Below are 25,234 nucleotides of genomic sequence, written 5' to 3'. Positions count from 1 at the left end.
CGGGGGCAGAGCGTGGGATGGTGATGATCAAAGGGGAAGGGGAAGGGGCAGGGCCGGGCCGTCGGAGCGACTGGCAAGGCAGCCAATGGGAGGGCAGGCGCGCGGGAGCGGGCGGGGCCGGGGCGGGCCGTCGGAGCGACGGGCGGGACGGCCAATGGGAGAGGAGGCGCGCTGATGTGGGCGGGGCCGGGGCGGCGGTCGGAGCCAACGGGAGGCCCCGGGGGCAGAGCGTGGGCCTTTTCGGCGGTAGCCAATGGGAGGGCGCCGAGCGAGGGGCGGGGCCGGGCCGTCTGAGCGACTGGCGGGGCGGCTAATGGGAGGGCAGGCGCGCGGGAGCGGGCGGGGCCGGGGCGGCAGTCGGAGCCAACGGGAGGCCCCGGGGGCAGAGCGTGGGCCTTTTCGGCTGTAGCCAATGGGAGGGCGCCGAGCGAGGGGGCGGGGCCGTACCGTGTGAGCGGCGGGCGGGGCGGCCAATGGGAGGGCAGGCGCGCGGGAGCGGGCGGGGCCGGGGCGGCGGTCGGAGCCAACGGGAGGCCTCGGGGGCAGAGCGAGGGCCTTTTCGGCGGTAGCCAATGGGAGGGCGCCGAGCGAGGGGGCGGGGCCGTACCGTGTGAGCGGCGGGCGGGGCGGCCAATGGGAGGGCAGGCGCGCGGGAGCGGGCGGCGGTCGGAGCCAATGGGAGGGCGAGGGGGCGTGGCCTCGGGTCGGCGGCGGCGGCGGCGGCGTCGTCGGGCGGGCGGGCGCGCGCGCGCGCTGGGGTCCGCTCGGATGGAGCGGGCGGGCCGGGGGCCCGGGGCCGCCAGGAGGGACGCCCACGACAGGGGCAGGGCCAAGGCGGCCGCCCCCCCGCCGGCGGCCCCGCTCCGCCCCCCGGACTACGAGGCGCTGCCCGCCGGGGCCACCGTGACCACGCACATGGTGGCCGGGGCGGTGGCCGGCGTGCTGGAGCACTGCCTCATGTACCCCGTGGACTGCGTCAAGGTGAGCCGCGCGCCGACCCGCGGGATGCGGAGGTCCGGGGGGCGGGGGCGAGGGGGGGGGGCTCGTCCCCCCGGGGGCGGGGAGAGGGCCGCTCGGCACGGGGACCGAGAGCCGCGGTGGGGATCATCATCACCGTGATTGACGGGGGGGACGCTGGGCACCGCGGGGATGGCTGGGCCTAGTGAGCATCGTCACGATCGGGATGAGCGTCGTCATGGTGATAGGGATGACGATGACCGTGGTCACGGGCGTCGATAGGGAGGAGGATGAGCGTCCCGGGGATTGATGGCAGTGAGGGTGGGCACCACGGTGATTGATCGTCGTGATGGTGATAGGGATGATGAGGACCGTCACGGTCGCAATGAGCGTCGTCATGGTGACGGGGAGGACGATGACCGTCACGGGGATCGATAGCGATGATGATGAGCATCATCACGGGGATTGATAGCAGTGAGGATGGGCACCACGGTGATTGATCGTCGTGATGGTGAGCCTCACGATGGTGATAGTAATGATGAGGACCGTCACGGTCGTAATAAGCGTCGTCATGGTGACGGTGATGACGGTGACCGTCACGGGGATCGATAGCGATGATGATGAGCATCACGGGGATTGATAGCAGTGAGGATGGGCACCACGGTGATTGATCGTCGTGATGGTGAGCCTCACGATGGTGATAGTAATGATGAGGACCGTCACGGTCGTAATGAGCGTCGTCATGGTGACGGTGATGACGATGACCGTCACGGGGATCGATAGCGATGATGATGATCATCATCACAGGGATTGATAGCAGTGATGATGGGCACCACGGTGATTGATAGTCGTAATGGTGAGCATCACAGTCGTGATGGTGGTGAGCGTCACGATCGTAATAAGCGTCGTCATGGTGGCGGTGATGACGATGACCGTCACGGGGATCGATAGTGATGATGATGAGCATCCCGGGGATTGATAGCAGTGAGGATGGGCACCACGGTGATTGATCGTCGTGATGGTGAGCGTCACGATGATGATAGTAATGATGAGGACCGTCACGGTCGTAATGAGCGTCGTCATGGTGACGGTGATGACGATGACCGTCACGGGGATCGATAGCGATGATGATGATCATCATCACAGGGATTGATAGCAGTGATGATGGGCACCACGGTGATTGATAGTCGTAATGGTGAGCGTCACGGTGATGATAGTAGTGATGAGGACCGTCACGGTCATAATGAGCGTCGTCATGGTGACGGTGATGACGATGACCATCACGGGGATTGATAGTAATAATGATGACCGTCACGGGGATTGATAGCAGTGAGGATGGGCACCACGGTGATTGATCGTCGTGATGGTGAGCCTCACGATGGTGATAGTAATGATGAGGACCGTCACGGTCGTAATAAGCGTCGTCATGGTGACAGTGATGACGATGACCATCATCATCAATCGTATTTATTGAGCGCTTACTATGTGCAGAGCATTGGACTAAGCGCTTGGGAAGTACAAATTGGCAACATATAGAGACAGTCCCTACCCAACAGTGGGTATATATACTATATATATATATATATATATATATATATATATATATATATAGGATATAGTATACTATCAATCACGGGGATTGATAGTATGATGATGATCATCACAGGGATTGATAGCAGTGAGGATGGGCACCACGGTGATTGATAGTCGTAATGGTGAGCGTCACGATGATAGTAATAATGAGGACCGTCATGATCGTAATAAGCGTCGTCATGGTGACAGTGATGACGATGACCGTCACGTGGATTGATAGCAGTGATGATGGGCACCACGGTGATTGATAGTCGTAATGGTGATCGTCACGATCGTGATGGTGGTGAGCGTCACGATGATAGTAATGATGAGGACCGTCACGGTCGTAATAAGCGTCATCATGGTGACGGTGATGACGATGACCGTCACGGGGATTGATAGTAATGATGATGAGCATCACGTTGATTGATAGCAGTGAGGATGGGCACCACGGTGATTGATAGTCGTAATGGTGAGCGTCACGATGATAGTAATAATGAGGACCGTCACGATCATAATAAGCGTCGTCATGGTGACAGTGATGACAATGACCGTCACGGGGATTGATAGTAATGATGATGATCATCACGGGGATTGATAGCAGTGATGGTGGGCACCACGGTGATTGATAGTCGTAATGTTGAGCGTCACGATCGTGATGGTGGTGAGCATCACGATGATAGTAATGATGAGGACCGTCACGATCGTAATAAGCGTCGTCATGGTGACGGTGATGACGATGACCGTCACGGGGATTGATAGTGATTATGATGAGCATCACGGGGATTGATAGCAGTGAGGGTGGGCACCACGGTGATTGATCGTCGTGATGGTGAGCCTCACGATGGGGATAGTAATGATGAGGACCGTCACGGTCGTAATAAGCGTCGTCATGGTGACAGTGATGACGATGACCATCATCATCAATCGTATTTATTGAGTGCTTACTATGTGCAGAGCGCTGGACTAAGCGCTTGGGAAGGACAAATTGGCAGCATATAGAGACAGTCCCTACCCAACAGTGGGTATATATACTATATATATATATAGTATATGTATACTATCAATCACGGGGATTGATAGTAATGATGATGATCATCACGGGGATTGATAGTAATGATGATGATCATCACGGGGATTGATAGCAGTGATGATGGGCACCACGGTGATTGATAGTCGTAATGGTGAGCGTCACGATGATAGTAATAATGAGGACCGTCATGATCGTAATAAGCGTCGTCATGGTGACAGTGATGACGATGACCATCACGTGGATTGATAGCAGTGATGATGGGCACCACGGTGATTGATAGTCGTAATGGTGATCGTCACGATCGTGATGGTGGTGAGCGTCACGATGATAGTAATGATGAGGACCGTCACGGTCGTAATAAGCGTCATCATGGTGACGGTGATGACGATGACCGTCACGGGGATTGATAGTAATGATGATGAGCATCACGGGGATTGATAGCAGTGAGGATGGGCACCACGGTGATTGATAGTCGTAATGGTGAGCGTCACGATGATAGTAATGATGAGGACCGTCACGATCGTAATAAGCGTCGTCATGGTGACAGTGATGACGAGGACCGTCACGGGGATTGATAGTAATAATGATGACCATCACGGGGATTGATAGTAATAATGATGGTCATCACAGTGATTGATAGTAATAATGATGATCATCACGGTGATTGATAGTGGTAATGGCGGGCATCACGGTGACCGATAGTAATAATGATGGTCATCACGATCATAATGGTGATCATCACGGTGATAGTAATAATGATAACCGTCATGGGGATTGATAGTAGTAATGATGATCATCACGGTGATTGATAGTAATAATGATGGTCATCACGGTGATAGTAATAATAATGGTCATCACGATCATAATAAGGATCATCACGATGATAGTAATGACGATCATCACGGTGATTGATAGTAATAATGACGGTCATCATGGTGATAGTAATAATAATGACTATCACGATCATAATAAGCTTCATCACGGTGATTGATAGTAATAATGATGGTCATCACGGTGATTGATAGTAATTATGATGGTCATCACAGTGATAGTAATTATAATGATCATCACGATCATAAGGATCATCACTATGATAGTAATGATGATCATCACGATCATAGTAATGATGATCACCATGATGATAATAATGATGAACATCACGATCATAATAACGATAATCACCACGGTGATAGTAATAACGATGGTCATCACGATCATAATAATGATGATCACCACGATGATAGTAATAATGATGATCATCACGATCATCATGATGATCATCACGATGATGATAGTAATAATGGTGATCATCATGGTGATAGTAATAATAATGATGGCATTTATTAAGCACTTACTATGTGCAAAGCACTGTTCTAAGCACTGGGGAAGTTACAAAGTTATCAGATTGTCCCACGGGGGGGCTCATAGTCTTAATCCCCATTTTACAGATGAGGGAACTGAGGCCCAGAGAAGTAAAGTGACTTGCCCAAGGTCACACAGCTGACAAGTGGCAGCGCCGGGATTTGAACCCATGACGTCTGACTCCAAAGCCCGGGCTCTGTCCACTGAGCCACGCCGCTTCTCATGGTAGTAATAGTGATGATCATCATGATGATCGTGATGATCATCATGATGATAGTAATGATAATGATCATCAGGGTAATAATAATGATGATCATCACAGTAATAATAATGAGCCTCACCATAATAATGATGATAATCACGGTAATAATAATGATCCTCAAGATAATAATAATGATGACCATCACAATAATAAATGATGATCCTCACAATAATAATGATGATCCTCATGATACTGATGATGACCATCACAATAATAATGGTGATCATCACAATAGTAACGATGATCATCATCACGATAATAATAGTATTGATAACCGTCACAATAATAATGATGGTGAACATCATGATAATAATGATAATCATCACGATAATGATAATAGTGATGGTGTTAAGCGCTCATCTAGGTGCCAGGCACTGTACTAAGCACTGTTAGTGATGACTGTGGTGTTGGCTAAGCGCTTACTCTGTGCTGGCCCCTGGACTCCTCAGAATCATAGTAATAATAACAATCATAATGATGATGATGGTTGTTAAGCGCCCTAATAATCAAAATAATAGTAACAATCATGATGATGATGATGATGGTGGTTGTTAAGAGAAGCAGAGTGGCTCAGTGGAAAGAGCCCGGGCTTGGGAGTCAGAGGTCGTGGGTTCTAATCCTGGCTCCACCACTTGTCAGCTGAGTGACTTTGGGCAAGTCACTTCACTTCTCTGGGCCTCAGTTCCCTCATCTGTAAAATGGGGATGAAGACCGTGAGCCCCACGTGGGACAACCTTGATTACCTTGTATCCCCCCCGGCGCTTAGAACAGTGCTTGGTACATAGTAAGTGCTTAACAAATGCCATTATTATTATTATTATTATTATTATGCGCTTACTCTGTGCTGGCCCCTGGACTCCACATAATATTTGCAATAATAATAACAGTCATGATGATGGTGGTTGTTCAGCGCTTAGAGCAGTACTTGGCACATAGTAAGCGCTTAACAAATACCATCATTAATTAATTAAGCGTTTACTCTGTGCCGGCCCCTGGACTCGGCCTCATAGTAATAATGATAATAATGATGATGATGATGGTGTCTGTTAAGCGCCTACTATGCGCCGGCCCCCGGATTAACCGTAATAATCATAATAATGGTGTTTGTTAAACGTTTATCTTGGTGCCAGGCACTGTACTAAGCGCTGTTAGTGATGACGACGATGATGACGGTGTTGATTAAGCGCTTATTCTGTGTCGGCCCCTGAACTCAGCCTCGTAATAATAATAATGATAACAATCAATCATAATAACGATGATGATGGTGGTTGTTAGGCGCTTACTCTCTGCGGGCCCCTGGACTAACAGTAATAATAATAACGATGATGACGGTATTTTAGTGCTTACTATGCGCCAGCCACTGTACTAAGCGTAATAATAATAATGATGATGGTGTTTGTTAAGTGCTTACTATGTGCCAGCCACTGTCCTAAGCGAAGTAATAATAATAATGGAGTTAAGCTCTTACTATGCGCCGGGTGCTGTTCTAAGCGTAATAATAATGATGGTATTTGGTAAGCGCTTACTATGTGCCAGGCATTATACTAAGTGTAATAATACTTGTTGTCTGTCCCCCCTTTCTAGACTGTGAGCCCGTTGTTGGGTAGGGACCGTCTCTATATGTTGCCAACTTGTACTTCCCAAGCGCTTAGTACATTCATTCAATCGTATTTATTGAGCGCTTACTGTGTGCAGAGCACTGTACTAAGCGCTCTGCACACAGTAAGCGCTCAATAAATACGACGGAATGAATGAATAATAATGATGTCTGCACCGGGCGCTGTACTAAGCATAATGTGAGAGCGCTTTGGTAATAAAAGCGGTATAACAAACCAAGTAATATCTATAATAATATATAATTCCATCTATACTGATGCCTATTTACCTGTTTTAATGTCTGTCTTCCCACCCCAGGCTGTAAGCCCGTTGTGGGCAGGGATTGTCTCTATTGCTGTATTGTACTTCCCAAGCGCTTAGTACAGCGCTCTGCACACAGTAAGTGCTCAATAAATACGATTGATTTTAAGGCCTCCTTAAAATAAGGCCTCCTCCAGGAGGCCTTCCCAGACTGAGCCCCTTCCTTCCTCTCCCCCTCATCCCCCTCTCCATCCCCCCCATCTTACCTCCTTCCCTTCCCCACAGCACCTGTATATATGTATATATGTTTGTACATATTTATTACTCTATTTATTTTACTCGTACATATCTATTCTATTTATTTTATTTTGTTAGTATGTTTGGTTTTGTTCTCTGTCTCCCCCTCCTAGACTGTGAGCCCACTGTTGGGTAGGGACTGTCTCTATATGTTGCCAACTTGGACTTCCCAAGCGCTTAGTACAGTGCTCTGCACACAGTAAGTGCTCAATAAATACGATTGATTGATTGATTGAATGAATGAATGAATACAAGCAAATGGGGTTGAACACAGACCCTATCCACATGGGGCTCACGGTCTCCCTCCCCATTTTACAGGTGAGGGAACTGAAGTCCAGAAGTGAGAAGTGAAGTGACTTGCCCAAGAAGGACACAGCAGACAAGTGGCGGGGCCAGGATTAGAACCCATGACATAAGCGCTTAGTACAGTGCTCTGCACACAGTAAGCGCTCAATAAATACGGTCGATTCCGGTTCCCAGGCCCGGGCTCTAACCATTAGGCCATAAAATCTGACCAAGCTCCAGCCCACGCATTGGGACGGGGGGCAAAACACGCGTGACTTAGTCAAGGTAGATGGGAGGGAGGGAGGGAGGAAGGGACGGGAAGAAACCCCTCTCAAATGTGTACATTTCTGTGTGCGTGCGTGTGTTTGTGCTCCCACTCACTCACTGCGACATTCATTCAATCCTATTTACTGAGCACTTACTGTGTGCAGAGCGCTGCACTTAGCGCTTGGGAAACTAGTCCTGTGGCTCAATCAATCAATCAATTGTATTTATTGAGCGCTTACTGTGTGCAAGGCACTGGACTCAGCGCTTGGGAAGGACAAGTTGGCAACATATAGAGCCGGACCCTACCCAACAGCGGGCTCACAGTCTAGAAGGGGGAGGCAGAGAACACAACAAAACATATTCACAAAATAAAATAAATAGAATAGATATGTACAAGTAAAGTAAGTAAATAGAGTAATAAATATGTACAGTCATATATGCATATTACAGGTGCTGTGGGGAGGGGAAGGAGGTAAGGCGGGGGGATGGAGAGCGGGAGGAGTGGGAGAGAAAGGAGGGGGCTGAGTGTTGGAAGGCCTCCTGGAGGAGGTGAGCTCTCAGTAGGGCCTTGAAGGGAGGAAGAGAGCTAGCTTGGCGGATGGGCAGAGGGAGGGCCATTCCAGGCCAGGGGAACACGTGGGCCGGGCGTCGACGGCGGGACAGGCGAGAACGAGGTACGGTGAGGAGGTTAGCGGCGGCAGAGGAGCGGAGGGTGCGGGCCGGACTGGAGAAGGAGAGAAGGGAGGGGAGGTAGGAGGGGGCGAGGGGATGGACAGCCTGGAAGCCCAGGGTGAGGAGTTTCTGCCTGATACGTAGGTTGATTGGTAGCCACTGGAGATTTTTGAGATTTTTGGGCTCAGTGGAAAGAGCCCGGGCTTGGAGTCAGAGGTCATGTGAGCCCGCTTCTAGACTGTGAGCCCGCTGTTGGGTAGGGACCGTCTCTATATGTTGCCAACTTGGACTTCCCAAGCGCTTAGTACAGTGCTGTGCACACAGTAAGCGCTCAATAAATACGATTGAATGAATGGGTTCAAATCCCGGCTCCGCCAATTATCTGCTGTGTGACTCTGGGCAAGTCACTTCACTTCTCTGTGCCTCAGTTCCCTCACCTGTAAAATGAGGATGAAGACTGTGAGCCCCCTTTGGGACAACCTGATCACCTTGTGTCCTCGCCAGTGCTTAGAACAGTGCTTTGCACTTAGTAAGTGCTTAATAAATACTATCGTTATCATTATTATTATTACTATTACAGCAATAAAGAAAGACATCCCTGCCCACAACGAGCTCACAGTCTAGAGACGGCCAAGTGAGAGTTGGACCAAGGGCCAGGCCCCAGATCCCCCAGATCAAGCGCTTAGTACAGTGCTTTGCACATAGGTAAGCACTCAATATAAGCACTCAATAAATACATTTGAATGAATCCCCCCCCCCCCACACACACACACAATGTGCACATGAGGACCTGAGCTAAGCTTTAGAGAAGCAGCGTGGCTCAGTGGAAAGAGCCCGGGCTTGGGAGTCAGAGGTCATGGGTTCGAATCCCTGCCCTGCCACTTGTCAGCTGTGTGACCTTGGGCAAGCCACTTAACTTCTCTGGGCCTCAGTTACCTCATCTGTAAAACGGGGGTTAAGACTGTTGACTGTGAGCCCCATGTGGGACAACCTCATCACCTTGTATCCCCCCCGGCGCTTAGAACAGTGCTTTGCACATAGTAAGCGCTTAACAAATACCATTATTATCATTATTATTATTATTATCATTATTATTATCATTATTATTATTTCCCAAAGCTCTGCAATCAGTGTCATCTCCCTCCCTTCACAGGGCAAATGGGATTGGGACCGTGACACACCAGAAGAGGACCTGTGAACCCACTGTTGGGTAGGGACCGTCTCTATATGTTGCCAACTTGTACTTCCCAAGCGCTTAGTACAATGCTCTGCACACAGTAAACGCTCAATAAATGCGATTGATCAATTGACCAAATCCGGTAGTATCAGAAACTATTCCACGATGAGCCCTTGTCTATCTTCTTATGGGGACGGGAAATCAATGGACAGTCGGAATCGAGGGAGGCAGGGTGAGACTTAGTTTGGGGACGGAGCGGCCTGCGGAAGGATAGCGGTGTTTCTTGCTCTCATTTCTTGCAGTCAAGCGATCGATCGTATTTATTGAGCGCTTAGTGTGTGCAGAGCACTGTACTAAGCGCTTGGGAAAGTACAGTGCAGCGGTAAAGAGCGGCAGTCCCCGCCCACGATGAGCTCACAATCCAGAGGATGGTTCTTGCTCTAATCTGGCCACTGTACCTCGCCTCTGGACGTGAATATCGAGCCGGACCCAGAACCGAGAACGCACACGTGGCTGGCGCAAATCGACACCCCCACCGGGTGGATAAAAGAGAAATTTGGGAAGAAACTGGAAATTTAAGGCTAGAGTGAAGCAAGTTGAATGAGTTGGTGGATGGTCTGATTCACGGGAAGTGAAATTCAACTCCAACAGTCGGCACCCGTCGAAAAGGCCGGTTGCAAAACAAGTCAGAGATCCTAGGAACGAAAGAAACCGCAGGCAGGAGCAGATTCTCCTGATTTCTTGGTCGGGAGTCTGGGACGCCTCAGATTGAAGTAATTGGTCAAGTCGGAACTGAGGACGTGGAGGGCGGTGGTGGTGTCTACAAGAGAGCCGGGGAGAATGGGGGCTTAGTACAGTGCTCTGCACTCAGTAAGCGCTCAATAAATACGATTGATGAGGAGAACTGGGCTGTTAAATTCTTTTGGAGGCAAAACCCGGGTTGAGAGACGGGCCTTGTCCTTCCGAAGGAAGCAGGCCTAATCTTTGCGATACAGATGGTTGGATTTAAAGAGAAATAACGTTTACCGATGGATCGGTGTTAAGTGGAAGTGCCTAGCGAATGGTCCCGGCTGACGCATATTGACATTTACTTGAATAAATGAAGTTAAAAGAGAATTGTGCTCAGGTTAAATTTCTGCTGCAGGCACCTAGGGTGTAATACACCCCATTTGTTCAATCGTATATATTAAGCACTTGCTGTGTGCAGAGTGCTATACTAAGCGCTTGGGAATCACAAGTTGGCAATGTATAGAGACGGTCCCTACCCAACAACAGGCTCATAGTCTAGAAGGGGGAGACAGAAAACCAAACAAAACATGTGGTCAGGTGTCCAGTCATCAGAATAAATAGAAGTAAAGCTAGATGCACATCACTGACAAAATAAATAGAATAGTAAATATGTATAAGTAGAATAAATAGAGTAAAAAATCTGTACAAACGTATATATACAGGTGCTGTGGGGAGGGGAAGGAGGAGAGGAAAAACACCATTTGCCCGGAGACACGCAACAAAACGCCGAGAACAAAAGTTTGCCCATTTCTGTTTCTGCCACTTTTCTGAGCCACTTAGTAAATAAAAGAGGAGGGAGACGCTGTAAGAAAGGAAAACCAGACCATTCAAAATGGGGACGGAATTGGTAGCTTCAAGTCCAGAAAAGGAGCCGGGAATTCCAAGCGATCACCAGCTGAGTGAATCAGAATAGAGTGCGTTTTTTTTTTCCAAAAGCTAACACGCTGTATCTGTAGATATTCGAAAGCCGCACTGTAATGCCCTCACTATACTTAGACAGGCCCTCATTACAGGACCCAGTTTAGTTTAGGGCGTCGTATTTCCAGAGAGATGTAGAGAAATCTGAGAGGAGCCGGAGAGGGCAATGAAAACCTTCTAATAGTTTACAAAATATGTGGGGGAGGGAGACTAAAGGAGTTGGGATTATTTAGTCCAAAGGAGAAAGGATGCCCAGAGAAAGTTTCAATAGTATTCCTATGTACGAGGGATTATTTTTAAGGAGAATGTGGTCGGCCATTCTCCAACTCTACCAAGGATAAAGAGGGAAAAGGCTCAGATTACAGCAGATTATTATTGTCTGTCTTCCCCTGTAGACTGTAAACTCGCTGTGGGCAGGGAGTGTGTCCGTTGTACTCTCTCTGAGTGCTCAATAAATACGATCGAATGACTGAATTAGGATTTCCTGAGAGGAAGGTGTTTGAGAAAGTGAAACCCAGGCACAGAAAGGCCGTTTCCCATCTCTTCTCCTTACAAAGGCTGGTCTTACCTCCTTCCCTTCCCCACAGCACCTGTATATATGTATATTTGTTTGTACATATTTATTACTCTATTTATTTTACTTGTACATATCTATTCTATTTATTTTATTTTGTCAATATGTTTGGTTTTGTTCTCTGTCTCCCCCTTCTAGACTGTGAGCCCACTGTTGGGTAGGGACTGTCTCTATGTGTTGCCAACTTGTACTTCCCAAGCGCTTAGTACAGTGCTCTGCACACAGTAAGCGCTCAATAAATACGATTGATTGATTGATCCCCCCCGCCCACCGAGGCCCGACGCCACCTTGGCCGGCAACCACGGTTTCTGGCACCATCGCCGGTATTATTATTAGCATTGTTGGTAAGATTTTACTGTGCGGCAAGCACTGCCCTAAGCGCCGGGATGGATGCCAGCTCATCTGGTCGGACACAGCCCCCGTCCCACACGGGGCTCACGCTCTCATCCCCGTTTTACAGATGAGGTGAGTGAGGCCCAGACGCCTGAAGTGATTTGCCCAATGTCACGCAGCCGATATGTGCTGGAGCTGGGATTAATAATGATAATAATGATGGCATTTATTAAGCGCTTACTGTGTGCAAAGCACTGCTGTAAGCGCTGGGGAGGTTACAAGGTTGCCAACTTGTACTTCCCAAGCGCTTAGTCCAGTGCTCTGCACACAGTGAGCGCTCAATAAATACGATTGAATGAATGAATGAAGGTGATCAGGTTGTCCCACGGGGGGCCTCCCAGTCTTCATCCCCATTTTACAGCTGAGGTCACCGAGGCCCCGAGAAGTGACGTGACTCTCCCAGAGTCACCCAGCTGACAAGTGGCGGAGTTGGGATTTGAACCCGTGACCTCTGACTCCAAAGCCCGTGGTCTTTCCACGTAAGCCACGCTGCATAGAACCCACGTCCTTCTGATTCCCAAGCCCGTAACTTGTAGCTTCACCTGTGCTTAGAACAGTGCTCAGCACATAGCCCTTAACAAGTACGGATTTTGTAGAGAAGCAGCGTGGCTCAGTGGAAAGAGCCCGCGCTTTGGAGTCCGAGGTCAGGGGTTCAAATCCCGGCTCTGCCAATTGCCAGCTGTGTGACTTTGGGCAAGTCACTTCACTTCTCTGGGCCTCAGTTCCCTCATCTGGAAAATGGGGAATAAAAACGTCAGCCCCACGAGGGACAACCTGATTACCTTGTATCTACCCCAGCACTCAGAACAATGCTTGGCACACAGTAAGCGCTCAACAAATACCATCGTTATCATTATTATTATTCTCTGGGCCTCAGTTCCCTCATCTGGAAAATGAGGATGAAGACTGTGAGCCCCCCCCGTGGGACAACCTGATCACCTTGTAACCTCCCCAGCGCTTAGAGCGGGGCTTTGCACACAGTAAGCGCTTAATAAATGCTATCGCGGCTCAGTGGAAAGAGCCTGGGCTTTGGAGTCAGAGGTCATGGGTTCGAATCCCAGCTCTGCCAATTTGTCAGCTGTGTGACTTTGGGCAAGTCGCTTCACTTCTCTGTGCCTCAGTTACCTCATCTGTAAAATGGGGGTTAAGACTGTGAGCCCCACGTGGGACACCTGATCACCGTGTAACCTCCCCAGCACTTAGAACAGTGCTTAGCACATAGTAAGCACTTAATAAATGCCATTATTAAAAAAAAATTCTTTTAGACTGTGAGCCCACTGTTGGGTAGGGACTGTCTCTATATGTTGCCAACTTGTACTTCCCAAGCGCTTAGTACAGTGCTCCGCACACAGTAAGCGCTCAATAAATACGATTGATGATGATGATGAAGTCTGCTGTGTGACCTTGGGCAAGTCACTTAGCTTCTCTGAGCCTCAGTTACCTCATCTGTAAAATGGGGATGAAGACTGTGAGCCCCACGTGGGACAACCTGATCACTTTGTATCCCCCCCAGTGCTTAGAACAGTGCTTTGCACATAGTAAGCGCTTAACAAATGCCAACATTATTATTATTATTATTATTATTATTATTATCATTATTATTATTATTATTTTCAAAGCCTGAGAGTCTTCTTGGGTCCATTTTAACCCCCCAAGAAGCAATTTGGGTGTCAGATAACCCCGGTTAATGTGACCCAAGCAACCTGAGGAAGGGGCACCAAAGAAAGAGGTAGGAATCCCTTGCTTAGGATGGTAACACACCCCCTTAAAGCCCCAAACAATTACTGGGGAAGTACAAAATGACTCCAAGAAGAAGAGTTGAGTGCCAAGCAAGATTCCCAGAACAAAGAGAATGGTCCTAATCTAGCTTCATTGGGAATTAAAAGGATGGAAGGGCAAGGTTTAGGTGTGGGAGGGGTGCCTAAAATGCATCTGCCACTGGCACACAGCCTTGAGGGCCAAGGGCATCTCCCTGAAACTTAAAAGCTGTGCCCGTGAGGTGGCAGCGGGCACGCACCAGCCCCTGTTACTCCAAGGGAAGTTACTCGGCCAGGCAAGACCCTGCTGGGGTAAAACAGAGCAGCATAATACATAGAGCCACTATCTAGGAGTCAGAAGGACCTGGGTTCTAATTCTGGCCCTGCCACACATCTGCTGTGTACCTCACCTCCCTTCTCTCCTTCTACTGCCCAGCCCGCAACCTCCGCTCCTCCACCGCTAATCTCCTCACCGTACCTCGTTCTCGCCTGTCCCGCCGTCGACCCCCGGCCCACGTCATCCCCTGGGCCTGGAATGCCCTCCCTCTGCCCCTCCGCCAAGCTAGCTCTCTTCCTCCCTTCAAGGCCCTGCTGAGAGCTCACCTCCTCCAGGAGGCCTTCCCAGACTGAGCCCCTTCCTTCCTCTCCCCCTCGTCCCCCTCTCCATCCCCCCATCTTACCTCCTTCCCTTCCCCACAGCACCTGTATATATGTATATATGGTTGTACATATTTATTACTCTATTTATTTTACTTGTACATTTCTATCCTATTTATTTTATTTTGTTGGTATGTTTGGTTCTGTTCTCTGTCTCCTCCTTTTAGACTGTGAGCCCGCTGTTGGGTAGGGACTGTCTCTATGTGTTGCCAATTTGTACTTCCCAAGCGCTTAGTACAGTGCTCTGCACATAGTAAGCGCTCAATAAATACGATTGATTGATTGATTGATTGATTGCTGTGTGGCCCTGGCTATGTCATTTGACTTCTCGGGCCCTCCGTTCTCCCATCTGTAAAATGGGGATTAAAGAGCGTGAGCCCCGCCGTGCACACAGTAAGCGCTCAATAAATACGATTAATAAATAAATAAGTGGGACAGGGACCGTGTCCAACCTAAATAATTTGTATCTACCCCAATGCTTAGAAAAATATTTGGCACGCAATAAGCACCCTTCTCTCCTTCCACAGCCCAGCTCCTAATAATAATAATAATAGTGATTATCTTACCTCCTTCCCTTCCCCACAGCACCTGTATATATGCATATATGTTTGAACATATTTATTACTCTATTTATTTATTTTACTTGTACATATCTATTCTATTTATTTTATTTTGTTAGTATGTTTGGCTTGGTTCTCCGTCTCCCCCTTCTAGACTGTGAGCCCACTGTTGGGTAGGGACCGTCTCTATATGTTGCCAACTTGTACTTCCCAAGCGCTTAGTACAGTGCTCTGCACACGGTAAGCGTTCAATAAATACGATTGATTGATTGATGGCACTTATTAAGCACTTACTATGTGCAAAGCACTGTTCTAAGCGCTGGGGAGGTTACAGGGTAATCAGGTTGTCCCACGGGGGGCTCACAGTCTTCATCCCCATTTTCCAGGTGAGGTAACTGAGGCGCAGAGAAGTGGAGTGACTTGCCCAAAGTCACGCGGCTGACAAGTGGCAGAGCCGGGATTTGAACCCGTGACCTCTGACTCCATAAGCCCATGCTCTTTCCACTGAGCCACGCTGCTCCTGTGCCGCTCACCTCCTCACTGTGCCTCGTTCTCGCCTGACCCGCCGTCGACCCCCGGCCCACGTCCTTCCCCTGGCCTGGAATTCATTCAGTCGTATTTATTGAGCGCTTACTGTGTGCAGAGTACTGTAAGAGCTCCCTCCATACATCCGCCAAGCTAACTCTCTTCCTCCCTTCAAAGCCCTACTGAGAGCTCACCTCCTCCAGGAGGGCTTCCAAGACTGAGCCCCCTTTTTCCTCTCCTCCTCCCCATCACCCTCCCGCCCTACCTCCTTCCCCTCCCCTCAGCACTGGTATATATTTGTACAGATTTATTACTCTATTAATTTTACTTGTACATATTTACTATTCTATTTATTTTGTTAAGGATGTGCATAGAGCTATAATTCTATTCTGACGATTTTGACACCTTTCTACATGTTCTGTTTTGTCGTCTGTCTCCCCCTTCTAGACTGTGAGCCCATTGTTGGGTAGGGACCGTCTCTATATGTTGCCGACTTGTACTTCCCAAGCGCTTAGTACAGTGCTCTGCGCAGAGAAGCCGCCTGGCTCAATGGAAAGAGCCCGGGCTTGGGAGTCAGAGGTCATGGGTTCAAATCCCATCTCTGCCAATTGTCAGCCGTATGACTTCTTTTAGACTGTGAGCCCCCTGTTGGGTAGGGACCGTCTCTATATGTTGCCAATTTGTACTTCCCAAGCGCTTAGTACAGTGCTCTGCACACAGTAAGCGCTCAATAAATACGATTGATGATGATGACTTTGGGCAAGTCACTTAACTTTAGACTGTGAGCCCGCTGTTGGGTAGGGACTGTCTCTATGTGTTGCCGACTTGTACTTCCCAAGCGCTTAGTACAGTGCTCTGCACACAGTAAGCGCTCAATAAATACGATTGATTGATTCACTGTTGGGTAGGAACCGTCTCTATATGTTGCCAGCTTGGACTTCCCAAGCGCTTAGTACAGTGCTCTGCACACAGTAAGCGCTCAATAAATACGATTGACGACGATTCTCTGGGCCTCAGTTCCCTCATCTGTAAAATGGCGATGAAGACCGTGAGCCCCTCATGGGGCAATCTGATCACCTTGTATCCTCCCCAGCACTTTGCACATAGTAAGCGCTCAACAGATGCCATCATCTGCGTCTCTGCTGGAGAAGCAGCGTGGCACAGTGGAAAGAGCCCGGGCTTTGGAGTCAGAGGTCGCGGGTTCGAATCCCGGGCTCCACCACAAGTCTGCTGTGCGACCTTGGGCAAGTCACTTCACTTCTCTGAGCCTCAGTTACCTCATCTGGAAAAATGGGGATTAAGACCGTGAGCCCCACGTGGGACAACTTGATCACATTGTATCCCCCCCCCCAGCGCTTAGAACAGTGCTTTGCACATAGTAAGTGCTTAACAAATGCCATTATTATTATTATTATTATCATCATCCTGCAGATGCCCTTTCCCCGTGCCTGTAGGGAAAGAGAGAGGAGCAGAGGCGGAAGGTAAGGGGAGAAGCGTTATTCCCAGGCCTGTGTCAGGAGAGCCGCTACTCCCACACCTGTGCTGGACACCTCTCAGCTGCTGATGAGGGCTGAGGCGGGGGCTTAAAATAGCCTGGCATGTGGCAGCCCCTTCGGACCACGGTGGTCAGTCTCGTCCCCCCATGGCGGGGGGGCCCGGGGAGCTAGCGGGCCCCCTGTGACCTTTCCTTTGGAGCAGCAGCCTGGGCTAATAATAATAATAATAATAATAATAATAATGATAGCATTTATTAAGCGCTTACTATGTACAAAGCACTGTTCTAAGCGCTGGGGGATACAAGGTGATCACGTGGGGCTCACAGTCTTAATCCCATTTTACAGATGAGGGAACTGAGGCACAGAGAAGTGAAGTGGCTTGCCCAAGGCCCCACAGCTGACCAATGGCGGAGCTGGGATACGAACCCATGACCAGTGGCTCAGTGGAAAGAGCCCGGGCTTTGGAGTCCGAGGTCACGGGTTCAAATCCCGGCTCCGCCACTTGTCAGCCGTGTGACTTTGGGCAAGTCTCTTCTCTGGGCCCCAGTGACCTCCTCTGGAAAATGGGGATTAAGACTGTGAGCCCCCCGTGGGACAAACTGCTCACCTCGTAACCTCCCCAGCGCTTAGAACAGTGCTTTGCACATAGTAAGCACTTAATAAATGCCATTGTTATGTTTCAGAGAAGCAGCGTGGCTCTGTGGAAAGAGCCCGGGCTTGGGAGTCAGGGGTCAGGGGTTCCAATTCAAGCTCTGCCGCTTGTCTGCTGTGTGACCTTGGGCAAGTCACTTCACTTCTCTGAGTCTCAGTGACCTCATCTGGTAGGGACTGTCTCTATATGTTGCCAATTTGTACTTCCCAAGCGCTTAGTACAGTGCTCTGCACATAGTAAGCACTCAATAAATACGATTGATGATGATGATGATGATAAAATGGGGATCAAGACTGTGAGCCCCCCATGGGACAACCTGATCACCTTGTATCCTTCCCAGCGCTTAGAACAGTGCTTTGCACATAGTAAGCGTTTTGTTCTCTGTCTCCCCCTTTTAGACTGTGAGCCCACTGTTGGGTAGGGACCGTCTCTATATGTTGCCAACTTGTACTTCCCAAGCACTTAGTCCAGTGCTCTGCACACAGTAAGTGCTCAATAAATACAATTGATTGATTGATTAACAAATGCCATCATTTTATTTTATTTTTTTATTTTTCCTGGGCCGGCCCCCAGGTAGCCGAGGGACTTTTAGACTGCGAGCCCACTGTTGGGTAGGGACTGTCTCTATATGTTGCCAATTTGTACTTCCCAAGCGCTTAGTACAGTGCTCTGCACACAGTAAGCGCTCAATAAATACGATTGATGATGATGATGATGACTCCCGGTATGGGAAGGTGCTTTCCAACCTCTTTCTTTCCAGGCTCCGGGTGCTGGCTCCGGACTTGCCCCCTCCAACAAAGTCACGACCAGTCACCTTGACCCCGTGGGAACCCCTTAGCCAGGGCCCTCCGCCCACCCACTTGGGGGTTATTTTTAGGGGTGGGGAGGTGAATGCCCTTTTCCGCGCCTGTTGCGGCGGATTCTGGAGGGCGGCCCTAGGATCGCCTTACAGGGAAATGTTGGAGCCGGTTTCATCAGGAAGCAGAGAGGCGGAGGTGTCTTTCTCCCTCCCATTCCAGCCGGGCGGAACAACCCTCTAACCCTTTTCCCACCTGCTGGCACGTTGACCGGGCAGATGCAGACCGGTTCATCGTCTCAGTGCCCTCGATCAATCGTATTTATTGCATAATCTTATACAATATAATACGTATAATCGTATTTATCGAGCGCTTACTGGGTGCAGAGCACTGTACTAAGCGGTTGGGAACTCCAAGTTGGCAACATCTAGAGACGGTCCCTACCCAACAGTGGGCTCACAGTCTAGAAGCCCGAGTGTGCAAGAATGGGGGCAGAGAGGACGTGGCTCGTGGCCCGCGGGGTTTGCTCTCCAGCTGGCTGTGCCCGTGTGCCAGTTTTCCCCGCTCCCACGAAGCAGGTGTGTAGGAAAATCCGCTCCTGGCTTCTGCAAAGTCAGGAAATTGTATTTGATAATAATAATAATAATTTTGGTATTTATTAAGCTGTGCCCATGTGCCAGTTTTCCCCGCTCCCATGAAGCAGGTGTGTCGGAAAATCCGCTCCTGGCTTCTGCAGTCAAAGTCAGGAAATTGTGTTTAATAATAATAATAATAATTTTGGTATTTGTTAAGCTGTGCCCATGTGCCAGTTTTCCCCGCTCCCACGAAGCAGGTGTGTAGGAAAATCCGCTCCTGGCTTCTGCAAAGTCAGGAAATTGTATTTAATAATAATAATAATAATAATAATTTTGGTATTTGCCAAGCTGTGCCCATGTGCCAGTTTTCCCCGCTCCCACGAAGCAGGTGTGTAGGAAAATCCGCTCCTGGCTTCTGCAGTCAAAGTCAGGAAATTGTATTTAATAATAATAATAATAATAATTTTAGTATTTGTTAAGCTGTGCCCATGTGCCAGTTTTCCCCGCTCCCACGAAGCAGGTGTGTAGGAAAATCCGCTCCTGGCTTCTGCAAAGTCAGGAAATTGTATTTAATAATAATAATAATAATAATTTTGGTATTTGTTAAGCTGTGCCCATGTGCCAGTTTTCCCCGCTCCCACGAAGCCGTTGTGGAGGAAAATCCTCTCCTGGCTTCTGCAGTCACAGTCAGGAAATTGTATTTAATAATAATAATAATAATTTTGGTATTTGTTAAGCTGTGCCCATGTGCCAGTTTTCCCCGCTCCCACGAAGCAGGTGTGTAGGAAAATCCGCTCCTGGCTTCTGCAGTCAAAGTCAGGAAATTGTATTTAATAATAATGATAATAATTTTGGTGTTTGTTAAGCTGTGCCCATGTGCCAGTTTTCCCCGCTCCCACGAAGCAGGTGTGTAGGAAAATCCGCTCCTGGCTTCTGCAAAGTCAGGAAATTGTATTTAATAATAATGATAATAATTTTGGTATTTGTTAAGCTGTGCCCATGTGCCAGTTTTCCCCGCTCCCACGAAGCAGGTGTGTAGGAAAATCCGCTCCTGGCTTCTGCAGTCAAAGTCAGGAAATTGTATTTGATAATAATAATAATAATTTTGGTATTTGTTAAGCGCTTACTGTGTGCCAAGCGTGGTATTTGTTAAGCGCTTACTTTGTGACTTCTAGACTGTGAGCCCACTGTTGGGTAGGGACCGCCTCTATATGTTGCCAACTTGTACTTCCCAAGCGCTTGGTACAGTGCTCTGCACAAAGTAAGCGCTCAATAAATACGATTGATTGATTGATTGTTGGGTAGGGACCGTCTCTTTATGTTGCCAACTTGTACTTCCCAAGCGCTTAGTACAGTGCTCTGCACACAGTAAGCGCTCAATAAATACGATTGATTGATGTGCCAAGCACTGTTCTCAGCGCTGGGGGAGATGCAAGGTAATCAGGTTGTCCCACGTGGGGCTCACAGTCTTAATCCCCATTTTACAGGTGAGGGAACTGAGGCACCGGGAAGTTAAGTGATTTGCCCAAAGTCATACAGCCGATAAGTGGCGGAGGCGGGATTAGAACCCACGACCTCTGACTCCCAAGCCTGCCCTTTCCACTGTGCTGAGAGCACTGTACAATATAACAGACACATTCCCTGCCCACAGCGAGCTTACAGTCTAAAGGGATGTAGCGCTGCAGTGGTATAGCTCCTGGGCCCAGCCAGCAGGGTTTCCTCGTCGTGGCTCAGTGGAAAGAGCACGGACTTTGGAGTCAGAGGTCATGGGTTCAAATCCCGGCTCCGCCAATTGTCAGCTGGGTGACTTTGGGCAAGTCAATTCACTTCTTTGTGCCTCAGTTCCCTCATCTATAAAATGGGGATTAAGACTGTGAGCCCCACATGGGACAACCTGATCACCTTGAAACCTCCCCAGCGCTTAGAACAGTGCTTTGCACATAGTAAGCGCTTAATAAATGCTATTATTATTATTATTATTATTCTCTGGGCCTCAGCGACCTCATCTGTAAAAATGGGGATTAAGACTGTGAGCCCCCCGTGGGACAACCTGATCACCTTGTAACCTCCCCAGCACTTAGAACAGTGCTTTGCACATAGTAAGCGCTTAAGAAATGCCATCATTATTATTATTCTCTGGGCCTCAGTGACCTCATCTGTAAAAATGGGGATTAAGACTGTGAGCCCCCTGTGGGACAACTTGATCACCTTGTAACCATCTCCAGCGCTTAGAACAGTACTTTGCACATAGTAAGTGCTTAATAAATGCTATTATTATTATTGTTATTCTGTGGACCTCAGTTACCTCATCTGTAAAATGGGGATTAAGACTGTGAGCCCCCCCGTGGGACAACCTGACCACTTTGTAACCTCCCCAGCACGTAGAACAGTGCTTTGCACATAGTAAGCGCTTAATAAATGCCATTATTATTATTATTATTATTATTGTTATTATTATTATTATTATTATTATTATTGAGAGAGTCTGTGAGGGAACTGGGTAGACACTGTGATGGCATCTGAGAGAAGCAGCGTAGCCTTAGTGATTAGAGCAGGAGCCTGGGAGTCCAAAGGACTTGGGTTCTAATCCCGGCTCCGCCACTTGTCTGCTGTGTGACCTTAGACAAGTTACTTCCTTTTTCTGTGCCTCAGTTACCCCATCTGTAAAATGGAGATTAAGACTGTGAGCCCCACAGGGGACAACCTGATTGCCTTGTATCTACCCCAGTGCTTAGAACAGTGCTTGGCACATAGTAAGCGCTTAAGAAATACCGTCATTATTATTATTATTGTTATTATTATTTGGGACAGGGACTTTGTCCAATCTGATTAGCTTGGATTTACCCCAGCTCTTAGTAGAGTGCTTTGCACACAGTAAGCGCTCAGTAAATATGATTGAAGGGATGAATACAGGGCCTGGCACATAGTAAGCGCTTAATAAATGCCATTTTAAAAAATGGCACCTCTCCTCCCCGCACCCGCTGGCTTGAATGGGAAGAATCAGGTCTTACTGTGTTATTGCCGTCAAAGAGTATCCAGAAGAGAAGCAGCGTGGCTCAGTAGAAAAGAGCCCGGGCTTTGGAGTCAGAGGTCATGGGTTCAAATCCCGGCTCTGCCAATTGTCAGCTGTGTGACCTTGGGCAAGTCACTTCACTTCTCTGGGCCTCAGTTACCTCCTATGTAAAATGGGAATTAAGACTGTGAGCCCCCCGTCGGACAACCTGATCACCTTGTAACCTCCCCAGCGCTTAGAACAGTGCTTTGCATATAGTAAGTGCTTAATAAATGCCATCAAAAAAAAAAAAAGAAGAGGCATTGAGGAATTTTAGGTATCGAAAACTCACGTTCGTTTTTCCCGGCCCCTAGAAAGGACAATAGTGCCACTGAGCTGGATTTAAAAGCCTTCGTTTCCTTAAAGATTTACAGAATCAATCAATCAATCAATCATTTATTGAGCGCTTACTGTGTGCAGAGCACTGTACTAAGTGCTTGGGAAGTACAAGTTGGCAGCATGTAGAGACGGTCCCTACCCAACAGTGGGCTCACAGTCTAGAAGCATATTAGAACATATTAGAACGTATTAGAAGCATATTAGAAGAGAAGTGTTGTAGTAGTGATATTATTTAGTGAGCGCTTAGCGTGTGGAGAGTGTTGTAGTAAATCCCGGGAAGGAATTGAATACACAGAGGGGAATTAGGCATGGTCCCTGTCCCTCGGTAGACTCACAGTCGGTGAAAAGTTTGTGTTTATAATTTGAACGTGGGTGAGGCTCATTTCCTCCGTTCATTGTGTATCGAACCGGGCCGATCCTTGAGTTGAACTGATAGGTTGCCAACTTGTACTTCCCAAGCGCTTAGTACCGTGCTCTGCACGCAGTAAGCGCTCAATAAAGACGATTGAATGAATGAATGAATCCTCCGAGTTGAATAATAATAATAATAATGATGGTATTTGTTAAAGCGCTTACTATGTGCAAAGCACTGTTCTAAGCACTGGAGAAGTTACAAGGTGATCAGGTTGTCCCACCGGGGGCTCACAGTCTTCATTCCCCATTTTCCAGATGAGGGAACCGAGGCCCAGAGAAGTGAAGTGGCTTGCCCAAAGTCACACAGCTGACAAGTGCTGGAGCGGAATTTGAACCCATGACCCCTGACTCTAAAGCCCGGGCTGTTTCCACTGAGCCACGCTGTGAAAAGAGCACGGGTTTGGGAGTTAGAGGATATGGGTCAGAGAAGCAGCGTGGCCTAATGGTTAGAGCACGGCCCTCAGAGAACGACCTGGGTTCTGATCCCGGCTCTGCTGTTTGACCTTGGGCAAGTCACTTCACTTCTCTGCTGCCTCGGTTCCCTTATCTGTAAAATGGGGGTTAAGATTGTAAGCCCAGGGACTGTGTCCACCCGATTAGCTTGTATCTAGGCCAGCGCTTAGAACGGTGCCTGGTACGTAGTTATTATTATTCTTCTAAATCCTGGCTCTGCCAACTGCCCGTTGTGTGACCTTGGATAAGTCACTTAACTTCTCTGTGCCTTGGTGTCCTCATCTGAAAAATCAATCAATCGTATTTATTGAGCGCTTACTGTGTTCAGAGCACTGTACTAAGTGAAAAATGGGGATTCGATACCTGTTCTCCCTCCTGCTTGGACTGTGAGCGCCATGTGGGACAGGAACCGCTCCGACCTGATTAGCTCCTATTTTTCCCGGTGCTAAGAAGAGGGCTTGACCTGTATGAAGTGCTTAACAAATACCATAATTAATATAATCATTATCCATACCATTTGTTGTTCCGAGGCACAGCATTGTTCCTTTGGAATGCCGTTGGAATATTAACCAGTGTGGCCTTTTCCAGAGAGAAAACCTCCCGCTTTGGCATTCTCTGCATCACGGCTTTTCTTGAGCAGCGTGGCTCAGTGGAAAGAGCCCAGGCTTGGAAGTCAGAGGTCATGGGTTCAAATCCCGGCTCCGCCACCTGTCAGCTGTGTGACTTTGGGCAAGTCACTTCCCTTCGCTGGGCCTCAGGTCCCTCATTTGTAAAATGGGGATTAAGGCTGTGACCCCACGTGGGACAACCTGATAACCTTGCATCCTCCCCAATCAATCAGTCAATCAATCAATTGTATTTATTGAGCGCTTACTGTGTGCAGAGCACTGTACTAAGCGCTTGGGAAATACAAGTTGGCAACATATAGAGACAGTCCCTACCCAACAGTGGGCTCACAGGCTAAAAGGGGGAGACAGAGAACAAAACCAAACATACTAACAAAATAAAATAAATAGAATAGATATGTACAAGTAAAATAAATAAATAATAGAACAGTGCTTTACATATAGTAAGTGCTTAACAAATGCTATCATTATTATTCCAGCGCTTTGCACATAGTAAGTGCTTAACAAATACCATCATTATTATTATTATTGCGCATTCCAGCCTTTTCTCAGATGGCAGGTTGGGATTTTGGCGCTCAGCCCCCAGCCTTTGAGTATAGAAACGGGTTTCCTTCTGTAACTGGCCTGCTAATCAATCAATCAATCAATTGTATTTATTGAGCGCTTACTGTGTGCAGAGCACTGTACTAAGCGCTTGGGAAGTCCAAGTTGGCAATATATAGAGACAGTCCCTACCCAGCAGTGGGCTCACAGTCTAGAAGGGGGAGACAGAGAACAAAACCTAACATATTAACAAAATAAAATAAATAGAATAGATATGTACAAGTAAAATAAATAGAGTAATATAACAAATAGAGTAATAATTTAATAATTGGTGGTATTTGTTACAGGCTTACTAGATGTCAAGCGTAGTCAA

General features: G+C 48.3%; 1 protein-coding gene across 1 annotated transcript in view; it reads left to right on the top strand.

The window, feature by feature from the left end:
* The first annotated feature begins 865 nt into the window (after positions 1–865).
* SLC25A28 (solute carrier family 25 member 28) overlaps positions 866–25,234 on the top strand; it is a 41,758-nt gene continuing 17,389 nt past the window's right edge. The window contains exon 1 of the mRNA XM_038744111.1: positions 866–981. Within this exon, the coding sequence (XP_038600039.1) occupies positions 916–981 (66 nt within the window). The 5' untranslated portion in view covers positions 866–915. The remainder of the gene's footprint in view (positions 982–25,234) is intronic.

The sequence above is a fragment of the Tachyglossus aculeatus genome, chromosome 3 (assembly GCF_015852505.1).
Source record: "Tachyglossus aculeatus isolate mTacAcu1 chromosome 3, mTacAcu1.pri, whole genome shotgun sequence".
In the NCBI taxonomy this organism is placed as follows: Eukaryota; Metazoa; Chordata; class Mammalia; order Monotremata; family Tachyglossidae; genus Tachyglossus; species Tachyglossus aculeatus.
Note: the sequence above shows the minus strand (reverse complement) of the source record. Positions and strands in the feature narration are given on the sequence as shown.